This window comes from Haliotis rufescens, unplaced genomic scaffold (genome assembly GCF_023055435.1).
Source record: "Haliotis rufescens isolate VD_foot unplaced genomic scaffold, xgHalRufe1.0.p SCAF_2, whole genome shotgun sequence".
NCBI classification, from domain to species: Eukaryota; Metazoa; Mollusca; class Gastropoda; order Lepetellida; family Haliotidae; genus Haliotis; species Haliotis rufescens.
Genome location: NW_025963890.1, coordinates 9632582 through 9653929, shown reverse-complemented (window position 1 = coordinate 9653929; position 21348 = coordinate 9632582). Strand labels below are relative to the sequence as shown.

At 42.7% G+C, this 21348-nt stretch overlaps 1 protein-coding gene across 5 annotated transcripts in view; it reads right to left on the bottom strand.

The window, feature by feature from the left end:
* Positions 1–566: 566 nt before the first annotated feature.
* Positions 567–21348, bottom strand: part of LOC124136203 (transient receptor potential cation channel subfamily A member 1-like) — a 58733-nt gene continuing 37951 nt past the window's right edge. For all 5 annotated transcript variants that reach the window (XM_048399615.1, XM_046502065.2, XM_046502064.2 and 2 more), the window contains exons 9-26: positions 20957–21157; positions 20684–20847; positions 18705–18869; positions 17751–17865; positions 16772–16938; positions 15220–15304; positions 14709–14768; positions 14286–14381; positions 12912–12982; positions 11734–11905; positions 11257–11346; positions 10129–10298; positions 9290–9419; positions 5708–5902; positions 5026–5094; positions 3620–3730; positions 2869–2978; positions 567–1965 (exon numbers count right to left, since the gene is read on the bottom strand). In XM_048399615.1, the coding sequence (XP_048255572.1) occupies positions 1725–1965; positions 2869–2978; positions 3620–3730; positions 5026–5094; positions 5708–5902; positions 9290–9419; positions 10129–10298; positions 11257–11346; positions 11734–11905; positions 12912–12982; positions 14286–14381; positions 14709–14768; positions 15220–15304; positions 16772–16938; positions 17751–17865; positions 18705–18869; positions 20684–20847; positions 20957–21157 (2412 nt within the window). In that variant the 3' untranslated portion in view covers positions 567–1724. The remainder of the gene's footprint in view (positions 1966–2868; positions 2979–3619; positions 3731–5025; positions 5095–5707; positions 5903–9289; positions 9420–10128; positions 10299–11256; positions 11347–11733; positions 11906–12911; positions 12983–14285; positions 14382–14708; positions 14769–15219; positions 15305–16771; positions 16939–17750; positions 17866–18704; positions 18870–20683; positions 20848–20956; positions 21158–21348) is intronic.

Here is a 21348-nt window from a genome sequence, read left to right as displayed (position 1 = left end):
GTTTTCAGAGTTTCATATAATATAAACAGGCACGAGAGTAATATACATAGGGTGGTGTACACACGAATATTCACGGACAATTTCGTCTACCGCCTGGGTGCGGTCAATAATAGAATAGCAATAACTGCATTAATGTAAAAATGTTTTAATGTCTAAATGATGCAACCTCATGATATCTGGTTAACCTTTAATTTGTGTTGCTGCTATGTGAAATTCGAATCTTCTGTACAGGAAAAAAATCCGACTTTCTGGACACGTGAACCTTTAATTTGGACTAATGAAATCTGCTAAATGACTCGCAGTAAAAAAAGTACTGTTGTAGAAGTTTGTGTCGTCGTATCCGTATTGTAGATTAACCAAAGCTTTGCATTTTTGCTGCATGGTGGGGTACTGGGTATCAGGTTATTGGGTATCAACACGTGTTTCACACTCCCCCATTATACCAACACTTGCAAGTAATTATACCTACAAAATATATACAAATACACAAAACCCAATGTACATCAATAATCTACATTTAACAAAACTGATCATTCAAGAAAAACATAAACACGATAACATTTATATAGAACAGATAAAAACGAATTTATTGAACAAAATGACACATGACAAAACCACGTTCAAATGTCAAACGATCCTATAAAATTGACACCGGATGGTACAAGCTACACGATACTGATAAAGACGAGATTCAACTTCTAGACGGAATTCCTTACTGTAATAGGATGAAAGGTTACTATTGCAATTTTCGGTATGACACTGAATCACGGATGCTAAAGCATTCGTAGTTCAAACTATATTTGTGCTTTTTGACTATAAAAGTAAAACTAATAACAACTGATGGACACGTGTATCATAATTGTACATGACGTAGCGACTGGGGAGTTTGCATGGGAACAATAAACATACATAAGAGTAAACAACAAAAAACATTTTATAATAAATGCACTTTTTGACAATTTTTGTCTTCCCGTTTTGAAAGTTTTAGGGCAGCACAGTACAACTATGCATAACGTATCGGCATCAAAGTTACAAGAAAATCTCTAGTAGGGCTTAACTTAGTGTCAAGCAGTCGTCACTACAGAATACATCTTTGCTTTACAGTGAAATGTATTGTTTACGAAATTACGCTATCGTTTACTTGTTGCCGAGACTTCACCCACCCCTTGGAGGTACGCGATTTTATCTTTCATACATATATTTTTAGGATATCACATCATAATGGTTTGTTACCTTAAAACCTTATGTATTACCATTAGCTTTTCCCAAAGAAAAGTTTTATTTTCCGGACAATTTTTCCAATAGGGTTCTACGTGACCATGAATCAGATGCAACGCATTTCGTTGGTGAGACAATTGTAATACCAATTGATTTACCTTAGCTTGTGATCTGATTATTCAAATATGACAGATAACGTTTGCTATTTAAGTCCAACTATTGTCGCGTGGCGACACCGGATGTGATTTCTTTTCATCACAAACACTCGTACTTCCCTCTGAGTCCAAATCTTGTCTTTGGTTTGTTGTACTCATCATGCCAACCCCTGCTTCCACATGTTTTCCACAGTCTCCTCCTGATCAGCAACAAAATACTCCATGTTCTGACCACATTCACATTCACTCCTCTGGCATACTGTCTAGTCCTTTTGAAATAGCTTCACACTTTTCAACTCCGCCATCTAATTTCAGACACAAATATTTTCTTCTCCGTCCATCTCCATCTTATCACATCTTATCCGTGTTCCGCTTCCATCGGGTGACGATCATTGACTGCTGTAACATCTGCCTCCCGCTCTTGGACGACCGCCACACACCCTTGCCCGAGGGGTTAAGCATTGACTCTAGACTGTCGCAAGGGGCCAGACCCTCATCCCACACTTCATCCTCGGTCTGGATCTCCATCTTCTGGACAATCAGCCGCAGCAGTTGGTGGCTCTTGTCAATGGATGCGCTTAGCTCCTTCATCCTGGCCAACAGAACGGATACAATGAACTGACTGAGTGGGTTTACGCCTCGTTACAATATAACACTGCCAGTATGCGTAAGTGGGATCTTTGGAAGTGGGTTTCGGGGCAGCGAAATAGGAATTCAATACAGATTACATCTACATCTCTGAAAGCTGGGTTCCCTTAGACTGTCCATGGCCATGTTCTATCAATCCCCAACAGATAATATTACTGTACTCTATTGTTGTTATGGGAACCTGATCTACCAAATAAAACCCATGTGATTATATACCATAAATAACATCATAGTGCTAAGCAAGGAGCGACACAGATATTGTTGCGCTCAATTTATGTTAGGTTAAATCGGACAACCCCGCCCAATACCATTAATATAGATTCATATATTCTTCGTATCTCACCCGCATGATATTGCACACATACTGACTTGGATGAGCTTTTAACCACAAAGTGACAGGAGTGAATGAGTGAGATGGGTGTGACATCATTTGGAATAATATTCCACCTGTATCACGTCGTGTCAGCTTATTGGAAGAAGAGTGAGTGATGGGAGTATTGTTCTGAGCCGCTTTTAGCACTATCAGCAATACCACGGCGGGGAACACCAGCAGTGGGCTTCACACATTGTACCCATGCGGGGAATCGAACCCGGGTCTTCGTCTTGACGAGCGAACCCTTTAACCACTAGGCTACCCGACCGCCCCTATAGAAGACGCGGTACAATGTGCAAAACTAAGTGGCGTATGCTACCAAATGGTCAGGGCATTCTTTCCCTATTCGCGAACAACTGTCATTACTTATTTTCGGTGTCACCGCTATTTTGCCTGTTACAGCCCTATAGAATCTGTTTCGGCCGATAATCGAGACTGGTTATTCTCTGGCATTGACGTTTTATATTGACTTACCTAGTTTTCTGCTTGTAGAGTTCTCCGGAGATGTAGCTGTTGTAACAACTTTGGCCGTCATTGCATAAGTCGCTGCTCTCGTCGTCATAAGACATCACCATTGACAGCACCTGTTAAACACAGAACATTAACGTAATTTAAAAGCCAGTATATTGCCACCTCTGTTTAGATGCAGGGTCAGGAGCTGACGTAAACGGGGATGGAATGGGAGGTTCTGTGAATTGGCTGACTGATTGCGGCATTAGAAACATTCACTCACTGGTATATGACAGCCAATCTTGAAAATGAAGCAGCTGGCCTATGGATCTCTATATGAAATCAGTGTTAGGTATTGAAAACATAACTTGATATACGTGCTATTGAAGCCATCCCAGAAAACTTTCAACACAGGTTACTACAATAACCCCGCTTCCAGAGTACATCAGAACCCAGTTTACATGAGTATTAACATCGTATACACGTAAGCGCTGTATTTGTGTGTGGCTGCTTGTACTTGTCCGGACTGATGCCGATTTATAGTGCCAGCCCACTCAGATGCCATGCCGCAGTTTAACATACATACCCCCATTCAGACACAGTATACTGACTCCGAGCCGACCAGTCCTTGTTTGAACCCCTTAATGCCGAGCGCCAGACAGGGTAACAAGTATTATCTATTAACGTCTTTTGGTATGACGCGGCCGGGGATCGGGCGGACACTCTACCACTAGACCACGGAGGCGGTCATAGAATCCTCTTAAGATTAGCGTACTTGAGAGATCGCGTGCCGGCACTTGTTGGGGTAGATCCTGTGGGTGGTCTTGTCCACCTTGGTCAGCAACTTGTTAGGCATCTTTCGCTCCATGTCTGTATGAAGCTCAACCTGCAGTCAAACAGTATATGCTGTATTGACTAGTAATATAAGGCGATTAATTTGGCATGTAAATATACAAACGGAAAAAAAGTAACTGTGCTTCATATAAAGTGGTGTAAATGTCTTAATATTTTGTTATTTGTTTGATCATTGTTTTATCATAACAGGTGCATTGAGTGAACCCATACCTGGGAACAGGAGACAGAGCGACGCGCCCTACATGATGGGTGGTGTGACAACTCAGTTAACAATGTAGTGAGTGAGTGAGTGAGTTTGGTTTAACGCCGATTTTAACAGTATTCCAGTTATATCGCGGCGTGTCAGCTTAATGTGGGAGGAAAGCCCGAAGCCTGTTCGCCCCGATTATGTTTCTAGGTTTGTCAGCACCATACCCGTGCTCCCGGGTTTCACCGAAGTGGTAAACGTCACTGCATCACTTCGGGCTTTCTTCCCACATTAAGCTGGCACGCCGTGATAAAACTGGAATACTGATAAAAGCGGCGTTAAACCCAACTCACTCACTCACTCACTCCTGAAAGCCTGTAGACCCTTCCACGACCATCACAGCTGTCCAGATGAAACCTGAACAGTATACCGACCCAGTCTTGTCTCCTGAACCTCAGATGCTGTCTACACCAAACTAGTTGTGCCTGACGGTGACGAGGGAGCAAAACTGGGCGTTTTGATCCCCCAACTGGTTGTGTACGTTTCCGTCACTAATTGCTCTCAACCCAGGAATTGTCGGAGCTGTTAATGTGGGAGTTTGGTATCGATTCCGTAGATGCACCAAACAAATATGGTTGTCTTGTTGACATGACGTCATACGTGGACGACCCCTCGTGTTTTCAGCGTACCCACATCACGTGGACCTTGATTTTCGGCAAGCCATGACATTGCGTAACCCTTATTTACGGTTAAATAAAAGTGGTTTTTTTATGCACACCTGACAGCCAAACAATCATTGTGTGCAGTTCGCATTACAAAATACGAGGTATCAATAAAATTGCGAGTATCATGCTCCAAACAAACACACAAACATCCAAATTGTGCGTGGTGCATGAACATGCACGTGGAAATTGTGAATCACGACCTTAAAGTCGAGGAGATGTCTTCATGAATATGTGTTGGAGATGCATTATCTAATTTCAGAATATTTTATTTTTATTGAACTTTATATGAAGCAAAAATACGTTTTTTCCGTTAGTATTTATTGATAGTATTATTAAAAACATATTTACGTGAGTTTGACTGAGATTGATATTTTAGCACACAAAACTCCCAGCGAAAATGACGGCATTACGTACCTGCATGGCAAGTCTCTTCAGGCGGGCATTTCTCAGAACAGACTCGATGTCACCAACAGCCAAACCAATCTGAACAGTACAATATTGCATTTTTTGTCAGTTTTCGGAAAATACATTTGGATCGCATATCCGAGCTTTGGCTGCTTTCTCGCAGGTTTATCCTATATGATATGGTGAATTCATCCTAGTGACCAAACTTCAAACGAATATATGGACCCAGCATGACAAGACTAGTGTATGTCCGCGAACACCTGGTGTCTTCGCTGATTTTCAGTGACCCCTGCATAAAATATTTTTATCATTATTTGGCCTGTTATTACCATATGGAATTCGACACAATGTACCTCGGTGTATATGTTAATTATTTACCAGGAGGTTCACGGAGAGGGGATTCGACACAATGTAGCTCGGTGTATATGTTAATTATTTACCAGGAGGTTCACGGAGAGGGGATTCGACACAATGTAGCTCGGTGTATATGTTAATTATTTACCAAGAGGTTCACGGAGAGGGGATTCTACACAGTGTAGCTCAGTGTAAAATGTATTAATTATTAACCAGGAGGTTCATGGAGAGGGGACTCTACACAGTGTAGATCGGTGTATATGTTAATTATTTACCAGGAGGTTCCCGGAGAGGGGATTCGACACAATGTAGCTCGGTGTATATGTTAATTATTTACCAGGAGGTTCATGAGAAGGATGGGCATGAGGAGAACGAACACGGCCAGGAGGAACAACGTCAATGTGTCGAAATGGAGGGTGCTGCCGTTGTCGTCGGTGAAGGGCCCGTTGAATGTTTCCATGTAGTCCATCTCCAACATCATCGTCACCGTCCTCAATAACGCCAACCCAGGACTAGAGTAGGCTCTCGACTCCTGAAGAGAGAACATACTGATGACTTAACACTGTTTGAGAGAGAGAGAGAGAAAGAGAGAGAAAGAGAGAGAGAGAGAGGAGAGAGCTAGAGGGAGCAAGAGAGAGAGGTGTGAAAGGGAGGGATAGAGGGGAGAGAAAGTAGGGGAGAGAGGGAGGTAGAGAGGGAGAAAGAGCGCGCGAGAGAGAGGTGAAAGGGGGGGGGGGGGGCGTAGAGGGGAGGGAGAGAGGGGAGAGAAAGTAAGGAGAGAGAGATGGAGGGAGAGAGAAAGAGCGAGAGAGAGGGGGTTAGGAGAGAGAAAGTAGGGTGAGGAGTGAAAGAGGGATGGGAAGAGGATAGCAGATACATACGTAAGTTCGCAGTTTCGGTATAAAGTGCATATACATAACATAAAAAACAAAAAATAGTCTAGATATTAAACATAACCATATGGTGGAGTTTTTGTTTAAGTCTAAATATTTCCACTTTGAAAGGCACAACTAGTTCGTTTTCGAAAGATCACTATCCGCATGAAGAGCGTGTAAATACAGAATATGCATAAATAATATAGTTCTACCAGTTAATTGCCACATGAAAGGAATTACACGTAGCTACGTCAATGATCACTCACCTGCGATACGTTATTTATCAAAGTGGACTATGTATTGGTTTAGCGACAAATACTACTACGTTATCGGATTAAGAGATGACTTGCAACTCTGTAATGGGCTTTAAAAGCCCTTGATAGCCGCCAGTTAATACACTCAAGATATTCCGTAAAACGTTTATGGGTGCTGTAGGTGGCGTGGGAAAACACTCATTGCAGATTGTCTTTGTCCACACGTGTTTACGCATGCTAACTGCTAACGGGTCCCTGTTTATACATGACTGTTTTCAAGCTGCAAAAATGTTTCAGCATTACGATAATTACGACGTTACAAGTAATTAGATACACGATTTACGCGAAGCTGGACTGGATGACGAACACCTGCTTACAAGTTTAAGTGCAAGAACTAGCAAGTCACTGCCAAGCCATCATCGTAGTCACAATGGCAAACGAATTATTTCGACCTAAATAGAGTATTATTTGAGTGTGTATTTACGGATATGGGTTCCATTGTCCATTCAGATGATCAATTAAACATGTTCGATGTAAAAACATCGTAATGGAAAACAAACATGACTACGTGAATTTGGTGTGACGAAACGTACTTTGCGACACGCCCTTTACACGACATTACTCTCCTCAATCACAGAACAGATTCAGTGCGATAATGACATGACTTTGCATTATTTCTTTTAACAGTAAATAGTGATTTAGAACTGAACGGGATATACCCGGTTAAATTACAAGCAACAAACACTGATAGATTGTGGAAGGGAGCTATAAAACGTGCAATAATGTCATTCTTTGTTTATGATGTTCGGACATAAATTGGTGTCAGCTGCTGAATAAGGTTCCAGACTCATGTACTTTTATATTGTTGACGCTAGGATATTGCGTTGAGATTTACAAAGTTGTGTTGGTGGCGTATGTTCTGTTTGAAAGCAATGGAAACAATGCCGATTTAGTTTCAACTAATTCCGTTTCTGCATGTAAACATTTATACATGATCAATCCATGAATCGTGAGAGAAAGCAATTGGATGTATTGTGCCTTTCCACATACGAAGGAAGGTATCATAGAGTACATACATGGTGTGTACAGTAAACTACGGTTATAACGAACACGCTTATAACGAACTGACCGATATAACGAACTTATTTTTTAGTCCCGACCATTTCATGTATATATACTGTATATATGCTTATAACGAACTACGGTTATAACGAACTAAAATAAGTAGTCCCTTTGAGTTCGTTATAACCGTAGTTTACTGTATGTCATTTCTCCACGGACGACAAAGTTTTTCCAGAGCGTCTGTCAATAACGTGATTGTTTCATTTCAGGTGAAGTCATGTTTGTGCAACTAGTCATACATTTGTATCATATTTTCAACATTCTTGTCGTACATTTCATCAATCATTCGGTCTGTAGTTGTTAGATTTATCACATACGTCTTGCACAATCGGTGGAATCACACCTGGCGATTGTGCATGAAGGAAAAGCTATGTGTGCTATAAACATGACCGGCCCACGCCGATGCATATGCTGTAGCTATGGTATTTGACGCCAGAGAATGAACGTGGGGGTACGTTTGAGGATGTGTTTGAGAATGAGTGTTAGTGGGAGGTTGAGGTTGAGGTTGCTGTTGAGGTTGAGGTTGAGGTTGAAGGTGAAGGTAAGTGTGAGGGTGAGGGTAAAGATGATGGTGAAGATGGTGATGAGGGTTGGGATGTGTTTGACAGTGACTGTGACTGTGAGGTTGAGGTTAAGGATGAGGTTGAAGGTGAAGGTGAAGGTATGGATGAGTGTGAGGGTAAGGGTGAAGAAGATGGTGAAGATTATGATGAGGGTTGAGATGTGTTTGAGAGTGAGTGTGAGGTTGAGGTTGAAAGTGAAGGTGAAGGTGAAGGTAAGGGTTAGTGTAAGGGTAAGGATGAAGATGATGATGAAGGTTGAGATGAGTTTGAGAGTGAGGTTTAGGGTAAAGATGAGTGGTAGGTTGATGGTAAGGGTGATTGCGAGGGTGAGCGTGAAGGTGGATGTGAGGTTGATGGTAAAGGTGATTGCGAGGGTGAGCGTGAAGGTGGGTGTGAGGTTGATGGTAAAGGTGATTGCGAGGGTGAGAGTGAAGATGAGTGGTAGGTTGATGGTAAAGGTGATTGCAAGGGTGAGAGTGAAGATGAGAGTGAGGTTGATGGTAAGGGTGATTGCGAGGGTGAGAGTGAAGATGAGTGGTAGGTTGATGGTAAGGGTGATTGCAAGGGTGAGAGTGAAGATGAGAGTGAGGTTGATGGTAAGGGTGATTGCGAGGGTGAGAGTGGAGATGAGTGGTAGGTTGATGGTAAGGGTGATTGCAAGGGTGAGAGTGAAGATGAGAGTGAGGTTGATGGTAAGGGTGATTGCGAGGGTGAGAGTGAAGATGAGTGTGAGGTTGATGGTAAAGGTGATTGCGAGGGTGAGAGTGAAGATGAGTGGTAGGTTGATGGTAAAGGTGATTGCGAGGGTGAGAGTGAAGGTGGGTGTGAGGTTGATGGTAAAGGTGATTGCGAGGGTGAGAGTGAAGGTTGGTGTGAGGTTGATGGTAAAGGTGATTGCGAAGGTTAGAGTGAAGGTGGGTGTGACGTTGATGGTAAAGGTGATTGCAAGGGTGAGGGTGAAGGTTGCTGTGCGGTTGATGGTAAAGGTGATTGCGAGGGTGAGAGTGAAGATAACTAGTAGGTTGATGGTAAGGGTGATGGCGAGGGTGAGGGTGAAGATGGGTGTGAGGGAGAAGATGAGGGTGAGGGTGATGGTGAGACGTACCTCGTGTTTGAGCAGCATGAAGAAGGCGAGGCCGAAGGCGATGATGAGGATAGAGAACACACAGATCACCTGCAGGAGCGTCTTCAGAATCTCCAGGAACATCACAACATAGATGCCGAAGAAGTCGAACCTGAAATATACATGGCTACGTATAGAAAAAAACTACTTTTCGGTATTCTTGCAAGCTTTACCATTCCTGTTCAGTGCCATGGAGGAGGTCACAAGAGTAGATTTGTAACAAGCTTGTTGAGAAGAGTGGCTAAAATAGCCACACCATGACAAGAAACAATAATTGAGCAGGGTCTTCAAAGTCAGTGCAATCAGCTTTCTATATGGGCCACATGAAAATAATTATCTAATTTGTTTGGGTCAAAGGTGGGAAGCTAGTGGACATTTTCCAAATTAAAATACACGTGCATTCCTGATGAAGTCGATAATGCACCTATGCATCAAATTATTATTGTCAAATGTTATATGATTACTACATAACCTATACAATGTTCTACCCTTTGCTAAAGTTGGTAAGATAATATTATGGTCATTAGAGCAAAAAACTGGTTAAACATTTGGAAAAAAAGGTGCCCGGGAAACCGAGGAACAACTCATCAGTTTGATGTGGCCTTACCTACGAAGAGTGAGTGGGGAGTGTGGGTCGCCGTCTTAGCAATATTCTAGCATTGTCACCGCGGGGGTCACCGAAAATGGGCTTCAGAAGTCTTAAACATTGTTAGCAATCAAACCTGTACCTTCATCTTGATGAGAGGACACTTCAACCACGTCAAGACTAAGCTCTTGATGAATGATGAAGCGTGTAAAAAGACGTTCGTGCCATTGCTTACCTCTGCAGAAAGACGAGGCAGTTGAACCAGGCCAGGAAAACAGCCAGAGCCCCTGCCTCCCACTGCCAGTGGAAAGACAGATGGAACAGGAAAGGGGCGATGAACAAGAGGGTGGAAATGTACAGGGACCACTCCAGGAAGTTCTGTTTGTCTGTGAAGTAGCGCCATTTCTGAAACACCAGTCGCATCACCTGATACATCACAAGGAAACGCATGGCACTTCATATAGTGTTGCTAGCATACCTTGAAAAATAATTTTGTATTTATATTTGGGGTTTGGGTTCCCTATTTAGACAGACACCAGTGTGTTTTCAGGTGAACAATTGACTTTGCTTTGCATGTGTTTGTGACGGGTACCACGGTGGGACAGGATACGCTCATCATTCCGTGAACACCTGGTATCAGCAGTATTTGATAGTCATTAAAAAAAACATGCTCGTGAACACAGCAGGAGTCATACAATGACCTCAGCCTTCAGAGATGTAGAAATGGTTTTGAGTTAGACTTAAGCTTATACTGATCAGAAAGACGAAAATGATTAGGATTTGTGGGGCTGTAGGAATATATTGTTGAAAAGGGTTAGTGTGTTCTATGATCGTGGTATAGTTTGTGTTTGAATTGGAATATACGTAAGTTGTATCTATGCTACATGATTGCGTTGTATTATATTGCAAGTCCCTGCAGACGCCATCCGCGCAACACGGTGTCTTTGTTCTTTGCGACTGCGTCAAAGGCCGACACGATCCAGCGCGCATGTATTGTTTTAGCGGAAGATCTTTACTCAGCGCTAATAAGCGGTGCTATTTGGTGTGTGATTGGATTAATGTAAGGATGGATTACGGTGTGGATTCTTCTGTAAACCTGACAGAGGACATTTTCTTTAAACATAAATCCACTGATCCTTGAGAGGAGGTCGGTGTCGCATTCATATTGAGCCGCATTTTTGGCTAGGGGGCCAGTGGTCGCATTCTTTTGGAGACGCATTAGTTTCACGATTTACAGTATATGATTCTCTTGTTTCATAGGGTAAGGATGTTGTAGAGGATTGGGATGACACGAATGACAGGTTAGGGTACTGAATAGATTTGAATCATGGTATGACGTTATGAATACATTGATAAACCCTACCTGGGTAACCATCTGGAAAACCTCCTTGATCATGTTGATCACAGCGTATATTCCTATCAACCACAGTACCACTGCGTACATTGGCTTGAACTGGTAAGCAAACAAACAAAAGATGCAGAATATAAATCTACAGGATGGAGAACACACAGATGACATACAGGAGAGACTTCAGGATCTAAGATAAATGTGCTGAATAATATCGTTTATATTCTTCGCAACGACAAAAATAGTTCTTTTCGAGATAAACAGGATTACAAAAAATATCGAAATAATACAATCCTATTTGAAAATCGATGAAAGGTTACGGTCGTCGATGTATTTTCAAAAATATGAACGATACTGTTGTTTATTTAGTACACTCCTACTAATCTTTCATTTGAACTGAAACCCTAATGCTACTAATAAGGGTGCCAACCCCCTCTGCGGAATACCGAACACCATCTTATTTTTCACTATGGTGGGAAAATCATGACGTACCATGTAGCCGCCGTTGTTGTTCCCTTTCAGAATCTTCATCGTGCTGTTGTCGATGGCTCCCCGGTCATGATGCTGAAGAGAGTCGTGGTTGATGATGAAGGTTGTTAGCAAGGCCAGATAGGCGATATAGATGAACAGATAGGCGGAGTAGATCCACTTGCCGTAGTAGTTCCTGTTAAAGTATACATCAAACATGTTTATTTATTCTTTAGAGAGATCTTTACCATCCTAAATATCTACGGGGCTCGCATATTTGTAAACCCACATTAACCCCTGGATCCATTTCCGTGGTAATCTGAGATCGCAAGGACCACGGGAATAGATCCAGGGGTTAATATAGGTTTACCGATATGCGAGCCCCTGGACATATAGAGGATGGAGCTTTACGGGTCTTTGTATGGATTGCTGAACTTACTAAAAATTCATAATCTGGATGGGTCATTATGGCATGGTTACTGCTAATGAAACAGATACGGATTTATCAATACTGACTATGGGTAGTGCTTGTGTAGCGGCCATTTTCGCTCAAATTTAATATGAACGTGCTCAGCCCCACGTTGGGCGCCAATGTAGCGGCCATAAAATTTCCGAGTCCCATCACGGGATTCGAACCACGGACCTTCTGATCAGAGGTCGGACGCCTTGTCCACATGACCAAGGAGGTTAACCCCGTCAGCAAGCTGACAAGGTAATGATGTCATCTGTGGGATGAGTGAGTGAGTATGGTTTTACGCCGCTTTTAGCAATATTCCAGCAATATCACGGCGGGGGGCACCAGAAATGGGCTTCACACATTGTACCCATGTCGGGAATCGAACCCGGGTCTTCGGCGTGGCGAGCGAACGCTTTAACCACTAAGCTACCCGACCGCCCCTCTGTGGGATGACTCCACGCCCTGCTACACTTGAATACCATGGCAAACGCGGCAGTAATAATGTTGGGAGTGTGGACGGCTTTTCCAGCAATCTGACGGTGGGGAAGAATTGGCTTCACACATTGGTTCATGTAGTAAGGACGTTTGAAACTCGAATGTTATATATGTTAGTAGAGAAAAGAAATTGTTAACACCGGGTAGTTGAATTTCAATTATGATCATAAAACATCAAGTTTGTCTGCTGCATTCCGAACAGTGTGTCTGTACCGTGTATCTGTATCGTATAGTGGGTGTTACCATTTACCATTTCATCTGCAGGAAGTTGACGCAGACTGAGTGAGACAGACACTCCACCCGTCCTGTTCTCACCATCGCCTGAAACACAGGAGTAAAGGGTGCATCAGATTATTCGCTTCATTTACAGGACAACATCACGAAGGATACATTTGGTGTTATGCTTCCCTAACGCATAAAACCCCATGCATCTCGAGTTATCCTGCTACAACGGATTTATCGTACCGACATTGTAAAAGAAACAAATTCAAAATTGATAGAAAACAGCTGTTTCTTTGAGCTGAGGAGATCTGGCTATGTCACCTGACTTTCATTTTCTCGGAACAAAGCGTGCAGATCTTTGCTTTGAAGCGAGATATAAGGGATTTATTCTGCCTCTCAGAAATCCACGTGCAGGCTGACTTGCTCATGGCAGGGTATAAGGGATTTTTTCTCCCGCTGAGAAATATGTTTCCCTCCAAGGCCGGATACAAAGTACTTTATCAAGATCACCGTGGACCAATCAGATCTCATCATTCTGACACAGAGGTATGATACAAAGTGTTCTACCCTGGTGTTTTAGGATCAATGTTGATGTTAATAACTCAGAGAGATCAATATAAAGTGATCTAAAAGGTGTCCTAGGACCAAGTTGATGGTATTTCCGCAGAGTGATCAATATAAAGGGTGCTACAAGGGTGTCTTTGGACCAATGTTGATGGTACTTCCGCAGAGTGATCAATATAAAGGGTTCTACAAGGGTGTTTTTGGACCAATGTTGATGGTACTTCCGCAGAGTGATCAATATAAAGGGTGCTACAAGGGTGTCTTAGGACCAATGGTTATGGTACTGCCTCAGAGTGATCAATATAAAGTGTTCTACCCTGGTGTCTTAGGACGAATGTTGATGGTACTCCCTCAGAGTGGTCAATACAAAGTGTTCTACCCTGGTGTCTAAGGACTAATAGTGATGGTACTACCTCAGAGTGATCAATACAAAGTGTTCTACCGGGGTGTCTTAAGACCAATGTTGATGGTACTGCCTCAGAGTGATCACGCAGAAAAAAGTGATACCCGTAAGTCTCCAAACAGAAGGGGTGCTATTCAGATGCCTTGACACATAACCCATGTGATTTATGCTGACTTACTTTTTTTCATATCATGTCCGTTTTGTAAACAAATGAAAATAGGACGTCAAGTGATCGTTTTTACATTTTAATATAAAACGTCAATGTAGGAGAATAATTGAATATCCCCCCAAGCAGATTCCATTTGGCGTTAAGGGCGGACAAATTATGCAAATTATATGAATGGACAACTGAAATCAGTGAAATCAGGACGACGCTTAATGATAACCGTAGACGTCGGATGCAGGAGAATATTGACTGAAATGTTGGACTCTTACGTTGAGTTGTGGCATCGGTTCAAACTCCTCTCCTCGCTTCTTCTTCTCCAGCATGTGGCTGGGCGAAGAGCGCAGGTACTTGAAGTTGTATTCTATCTGGAAGAGACGGAGCAGGATAGTTTATGTACCGTGTGGGTCTTGTGTTCTTAGTTATTGAAACTGAAGTCTACATAACATACGCGAATAGCTGCACGTAAGCCGATACGGATAAATGCAATAATCACGATCCCCAACATAACCATAGACACGCATCAGCTCCAGGGCGAAGCTACATATGCAATAATTTGGTTGTAGGTGGAGTCGCTACATTGCCTTGAAAACCTATAGACCACTGGTTTGACGACTTGTGTAAGGGGTCTTCATCATAATATATTAAAATTCTTCGTTTATCGACGTTTATTGGTTATCTACATGCAGACCTACATAGTAGTCTTTGCTTCGTTTGTCGTGGTTGGACGGAGTCTGGCACCTCTCCAGCACAGCCTGAAACAATAAAGCCATATTCGTCTCAGTGTAACCCAGATATGCTGCCGACCCGTGAAGATCCGCGTTAGAATAGGTCTTTGGCATCCAAAGTTTGTCGTAACAGGTGACTACCGGGATCGGGAGGTCAGGCTTGGTTGATCCATGTCATCATATCCCATTTGCGTAGATCGATGCTCATGATATCAATCACTGGATTGTCTGGTCTCGTCTCAATTATTTACAGACTGCCGTCATATAGCTTGGACATTGCTGAGTGCGGCATTAAACAGCAAACAAACGTATATGCTGCCGATAACGTTTTACATATATATAGGAAGCAGGTAGTACATATGTTATTAGGTGAACACAATTACATGATTATGATCTTAACAGAGTTTTCTTAACATTTCCGTAAATGACGAAATTCTATCCCCTGTACTGGTTGCAGTAACAATGACCTGTAACCTACCATGCAGACCTCTGGCATGTGTTTGATTAGACCAATCATAGGGCCGCAGTAGAGGGTAGAACACATGTCCATTGCGTCCTCCCACCTGCAGACAGTAAGTGAATGCTATGACACTTTGGGAGATGCGGTGCAACGGACTGATAAATAGGTGTACACATTTCTTAATATAAGAGCTTCTCTCACAAAGTTTGCGCAATTCAGTAAATACTAATATATATATATATATATATTCTTCATATTAGAAGATTGAAACATATTGACTTTACTCACGAAGGTTTAGTCATATAAAAGTTAGGCATACATTTTGATGAGTGAAATATAGCACACCAAAATACGGCAATTACGTTTATAACGAACACGCTTATAACGAACTGACGGATAAAACGAATTGTTTTTGGTCCCGTGCCTTTGCTGTATATATTCTTATAATGAACTACGGTTTTAACGAACAGATATTAGGGGTTGATTTGAGTTCGTTTTACCCGTAGTTAACTGTAAAGTGGTACTTATCTTCAAATTATTTCCAGAATACACAGAGTCCATTACAACGAGCGATACATCGTCTTCCGAATTTATCATTAATTATAGTTCCTCAATTCTTATTAACATAAAGTCGTCTATATTCGCGAACCGTGAATTTACATATGTGTTTGTTGCTTGTGTTAATTAAATGTGAAAGAACTGTTGTTTTATTTGAATATGTCTATTTATCAATCATTCTTTCCTGCAACAGTTTGTAAAGAGTAATCTGTGGCGGGGTAAGTTTGTGCAAGAAGGTTTTGCTTCAATAAAGACTTGGGTAAGAAATGAGTTTGAAACCACATAGCCCCTACCATGTTTGAAATGTAAATTAAATTGTGTGCCGAAAATTATTATTTATGGATTTTCAAAGATAAGATGTCTAAAATGTGCTATTACCGTCAGTGAACAATAACTCTCAAAATTTGAAGCCGAAATTACACGATTACATTGTTTCACAAAAATATAACAGATTGATTATTCTCTCGCGTTTATGTCTTTGAAAGGAGGTGCCAAACAACATTTTTAATTCACAACACATTTTTTACGGGACATGCAATTCATTTTCAGTATTAGATTTTCCAGTATTATCGGAAATAAATTATATCTTTATATATAAATACCTCTCCCCCGAACAATACAAGGATACGTGAAACGGATCAATCTTTACCGAATATCTCCTTCAAAACAACTTATTCGACAAACTTTGATGGTTACAGTTAAATCCATATACTTCTCCAAATACACAAATTAAAAGACATGTCATGATTCGGGTTAGAAAGATCCAGGTTAGAATTTATCTTCAGTAACCCGGGCTTGTCGTAAGAGGCGACGAACAGGGTTGGGTTGTCAGGGTCGTTGACTTGGTTGATGCATGTCATCGTATCCCTAATTGCATAGATCAATGCTCATAATGTCAATCACTGGATTGTCTGGTCCAGATTCGATTATTTACAGACCGCCGTTTTTTACTGGAATATTGCTGAACATTTGCATAGCGCGGCGTTAACGACAAACAAACAAACATACATACCTGTCATGACCAACGATGCCCATTGCCACATCGGAATTCCCCTGTTCAATGGCGTGGTCAAAGAACGTCCTTCCGTCGGTGTTTTTGCTGAACTCTGCTCCCATGGTCATCAGCAGCGTGACCGCATTTGTGTTCCCCTTCAGTGCTGCCACATGCAAGGCCGTGTCCTGTCAGATGGACAATTGAACTGCTTGTATCCTGATGAGTTGGTTATTGTGATACTCTACGCACATGTGTGTGGACTAACCAGCCTTGGGACAGCTTTGGGTTACAGGTTTTGGGACATCTATGCTCATCATGGGGATGGATTGGGCACACCCTGAGGAAGCCAGTCAGTAACATCACCAGACAGGCGCTGTCATGGAACCCCAAGGGAAAACGAAAAAGAGGACGGCCAAGAAACACCTGGCGACGGGACCTCGAGGCAGACAGTAAGAAGATGGGACACACCTGGAAACAACTAGAGAGGGCAGCCCAGGACCGAGGACTCTGGCGGACTGTTGTCGGCGGCCTATGCTTCGGGAGGGGCGATTGGCATAACTGACTGACTGATGATCATCTCTGAGAACCTACTTCCTTCACTAATACACTGATTCAACACCCACTATCCACGTCGTGTCTTCACCAACTCAAGCAATCTTTCACTTGATCATAGAACCCGGGTATTCGACGTGACGAGCGAACGCTTTAACCACAAGGCTACGCTACAACCAATTCAGCTACGAAGGATCAGCTTGCTGGGAGGAAAGCCCCTTGAAGGTTTCGCTTTTACTACTTTGGTGAAACCACCGAGCATGGTGATTACAAGCCGTGAAACATAATAAGCCGTATCTGGGATTCGAACCCACGATCATAGGTCTCTGGCACGCCCCAAGGTACGCAACTCTGCACAGAGAGGTATAGAGCCTTTCGCGTTTGAGCCACTAGTACCTCTAGAAGAAAATCAAGCTACAAAACTGGATTTGCTGTCTAGACTTACCCCGCGCAAGTTGAAGACGTCGAGAAGGTTGGCGTGCACTCCTAGTAGTAGTCTCATGCACCGTGTGTAGTCGCTAGACGCCGCCAGGTGGAGCGGTGTGTTGCTATCCCTATCCCTGGAACACATTGAGAAGTGTGCAACAGTGTAGATTGTATCACAAGAGTTGATACTATCACTGTTAAAAGGTTTGCTCATCTTCCCGAGGCAAGAGCGTTAACTGACTATTAAAGTCCAGTTGGTGGAAACATGACTTTTATAGTCAGTTACCGCCCTTGTGTCGGGAACAAGTGGTTCGCTGAGTGAGAGATACGTCCTCAGAGCACAATTGTTAGCGATATTATGTCTAAAACGGAATACTTTACAGGGAATTTTTAAATATAATTTGAGTTAAAAATCTGATACACAACTGCTGATCTTTGAAATATTATCTTTGTAAATAAATAGATTTGCTTTTTGGGGCACAAATTTTAAAGATTTCAAGCATGGTAGGGTCATGTAGTTGCAAATTCATTTCTTACCTCAGTTTTCATTGAAACATTTTGTATTTTTACACAAAATTACCAAGTCACGGGTACATCCTTACAAACCGTTGCAGGAATGAGTAATTGTTAAATAGAAATAATCAAATTTAACAACAGTCCACACAGACACACATACACAGACACACACAGAGACACACAGAGAGGTTCAGAAGCACAAACAGAGACACAGACATTCGCTCAAACACAGACATAGAAAGTGACACAAACACAGACAGAGACACAGACACACAGAGAGGTGCAGACGCACACACAGAGACACTGACTCACAGAGAGGCGCAGACACGCATACACAGAGAGAGAGAGAGAGAGAGAGAGAGAGAGAGAGAGAGAGAGAGAGAGAGAGTCACTGTCCTTCGTGTCTATACAGAAGAGGTGTAACAGAGATGTAGGAAGGGGTTTCCACGAGGCTTACCTTGCTGCCACCGCTCCCTTCTGTAGAAGCAGGGTTACAACCTTGACGTGACCGTTGAGGGCGGCGAGATGGAGAGCCGTACGACCATCACCGTCAGTCTCGTTGATGATGTTGGCCCCATTCTGGCTCTCCAAAAGGCGCTTGCAAGTGTTGAAACGTCCATATCTGAACGTTGGTTATGAAGATATATGAAGTTTCATAACACATGTAGATACTCGGTATGGGTAAGTTATCCACATGTGATAGAAGAACCATCCTGCCATTGAAGCTGTTTAGGTGTACGTTCTACACTCAAGACACTTATTATTACTGTTTACAAACTGAACAAGTTAGAAGAATGATGTCGAATGATAAATAGAATCTCGCCGGAGTGTCTTTTGATATCAATTTTTTCAACACTCGTCGACAAAATTGTTTATATACTGAACCGCAAAAGAAACGTCACCATGGATATATATTATATGAAACCATAGTTGTCCAAACACTGTAAACATACTTTGAGACATATTAAAAAGATGAAACTTGGCAAAACTGATCATCAAGGTTGAAATTAAAGTGTCAAATGTTCTTAAAGTGAAACACAACACTAGTCTCTGAGAAAATAGCATCACAAGTCAGAACCGCCATGTGCATTGGTGACTGCCGTGCAAAGTCGATACATGGAATGGATGAGGCGGTTGATAAAGGCCATAGGCACTTGAGCCCACACTCTGTGGAACGCCTGACGCAGTTCAGCAGCAGTTGTCGGCCTTGGTCGGACGTCATTCAGCCGTCTTCGAATCTCGTCCCACTGAGGGCAGTCCACTGCATGGTTCTGATGCCATTCTGCTGGAGGAAGTTTCTTGTTGCTCTCGCAGTGTGGGCACGGGCGTTATCATGCTGAAACTCGTGTTTGCGGCGACGTGCCAAATGAGATATGACGTGTGGTCCCAAGACTTGATCAATGTACCGAGCTGCTGTGACACCACTGCCTCTCCCTGGACCGATTTTCTGGAAGACCACAGGGCCGACCCTCTGTGCAAGACCAATTCAACCCCACACCATGATGCTCGGACCACCCCACGAGTCTCTCTCAACAACACAAGCATCCGAATAACGTTCCCCACGGCGTCGCCAGACTCTCTCTCTGCCATCTGCTGTTGAGATACAGTAACGACCCCGGCTGAGAAGAGATCTCTTCTCCACTGCTGGTGGCGCCAATGCTGGTGCTGTGTTGCCCACTGAAGACCGTCCCGGCGATGACGTGGTGTCAGAATGGGTCCTCGGTGTGGCCTGTGACAGTGGAGGTGTCTGCTCGTCAATCGTCGACGCACAGTGTCCGCACTAATGTGTCGCTCGTGTGTCCCCATGGTCTGCCGAGCAGTTTTCGCAGCAGTTACAAAGCGATCTTGAAGATGCTGTCGCACAATCTGACGATCCTGACGTCGGGTGGTGACCCTTGGTCTCCCACTACGTGGTCGGTCATCTGTAGTGTTGTTGGTTTGGTACCGTTGTTGGAGCATGTATATGGTCCTTACGTAGACTTGAAATGCATTCGATACTTTCCGGGCGGTTTGTCCAGCTTGCAATCGTCCAAGGGCTAGGTGTCGCTGATTTCTTGTCAATCTTGGCATGTGGTAGCAATTCAATAACGAATGAATGTTATCCGATCTGGGTGGATATTTATAGAGGAGGAAATGGGAGAACGCATGTGCATTTCAATTTGCACGGAACTCACGTACATCGGGTTACCATGGCCGTTGCAGTGATGCGTTTGGGCGATCGGTTTTATTGTCATCTGCTTTGTTTTTTATCATCAAATTTCATTTTTCCGGACAACGTAAAGTTAAATTTTAGAAACTTTGACAAAAATTACCCAGATATTTAAATGACAACTTTTCATGCAATGTTACTTGGGGTGACGTTTCTTTTGCGGTTCAGTATATATTTTATATCAACAGAAACTCTCAAGCAGTACCTCGTCATGGGCCGAAGCTCACCTTGCAGCGAAATGGAATGGAGACTGTTTCATGTTGTTCTTGGGGCTGATGACGGCTCCCATATTAAGGAGATCGTCTATTGCCAAGAGGTGCCCCTCCTTGGACGCATAGTGAAGAGGTGTGCACCCAAAGTCATCCTTCTCGTTTAGGTAATGCTGTATACCCTACGGAATAATAATTGGATACCAATACATACATTGGCATCATAACCACAGAAAAGACCATCTTATTTTGGATCTGGTTTTAATGCTGTGATAAACAAACGTCTCCTACCTGCAAAATACTACAACCAAATTGGTTTAATTTGCCACCGAATTTGACAGCAAGATGCATGAAGTTCCTGTTGTTGTGATCTTTGGCCTTGATGTCAGCTTTGTTGCTTAGTAGGCACGTGACTGTCTCCCAGCCTCCCTTTGAAGCAGCCAATAGGAGAGGAGTTCTTTCCTGGATGTCCTTGGCATTCACGTCAGCGCCCTTGTCGATAAAATAATAACAAACTATTGATAATACAAAATATGCATAAGGAAAAAGGAATTTTATTTAAAACAGACATCTGAATAAAAGCATTCACTGCCTAATGTCAACTCTCGTCACACAGGCGATACTTGTGTGAATCCAACAGTAGTACTATATGTCAAAGCTTTGTGGCTGGCGTCTCCACTCCT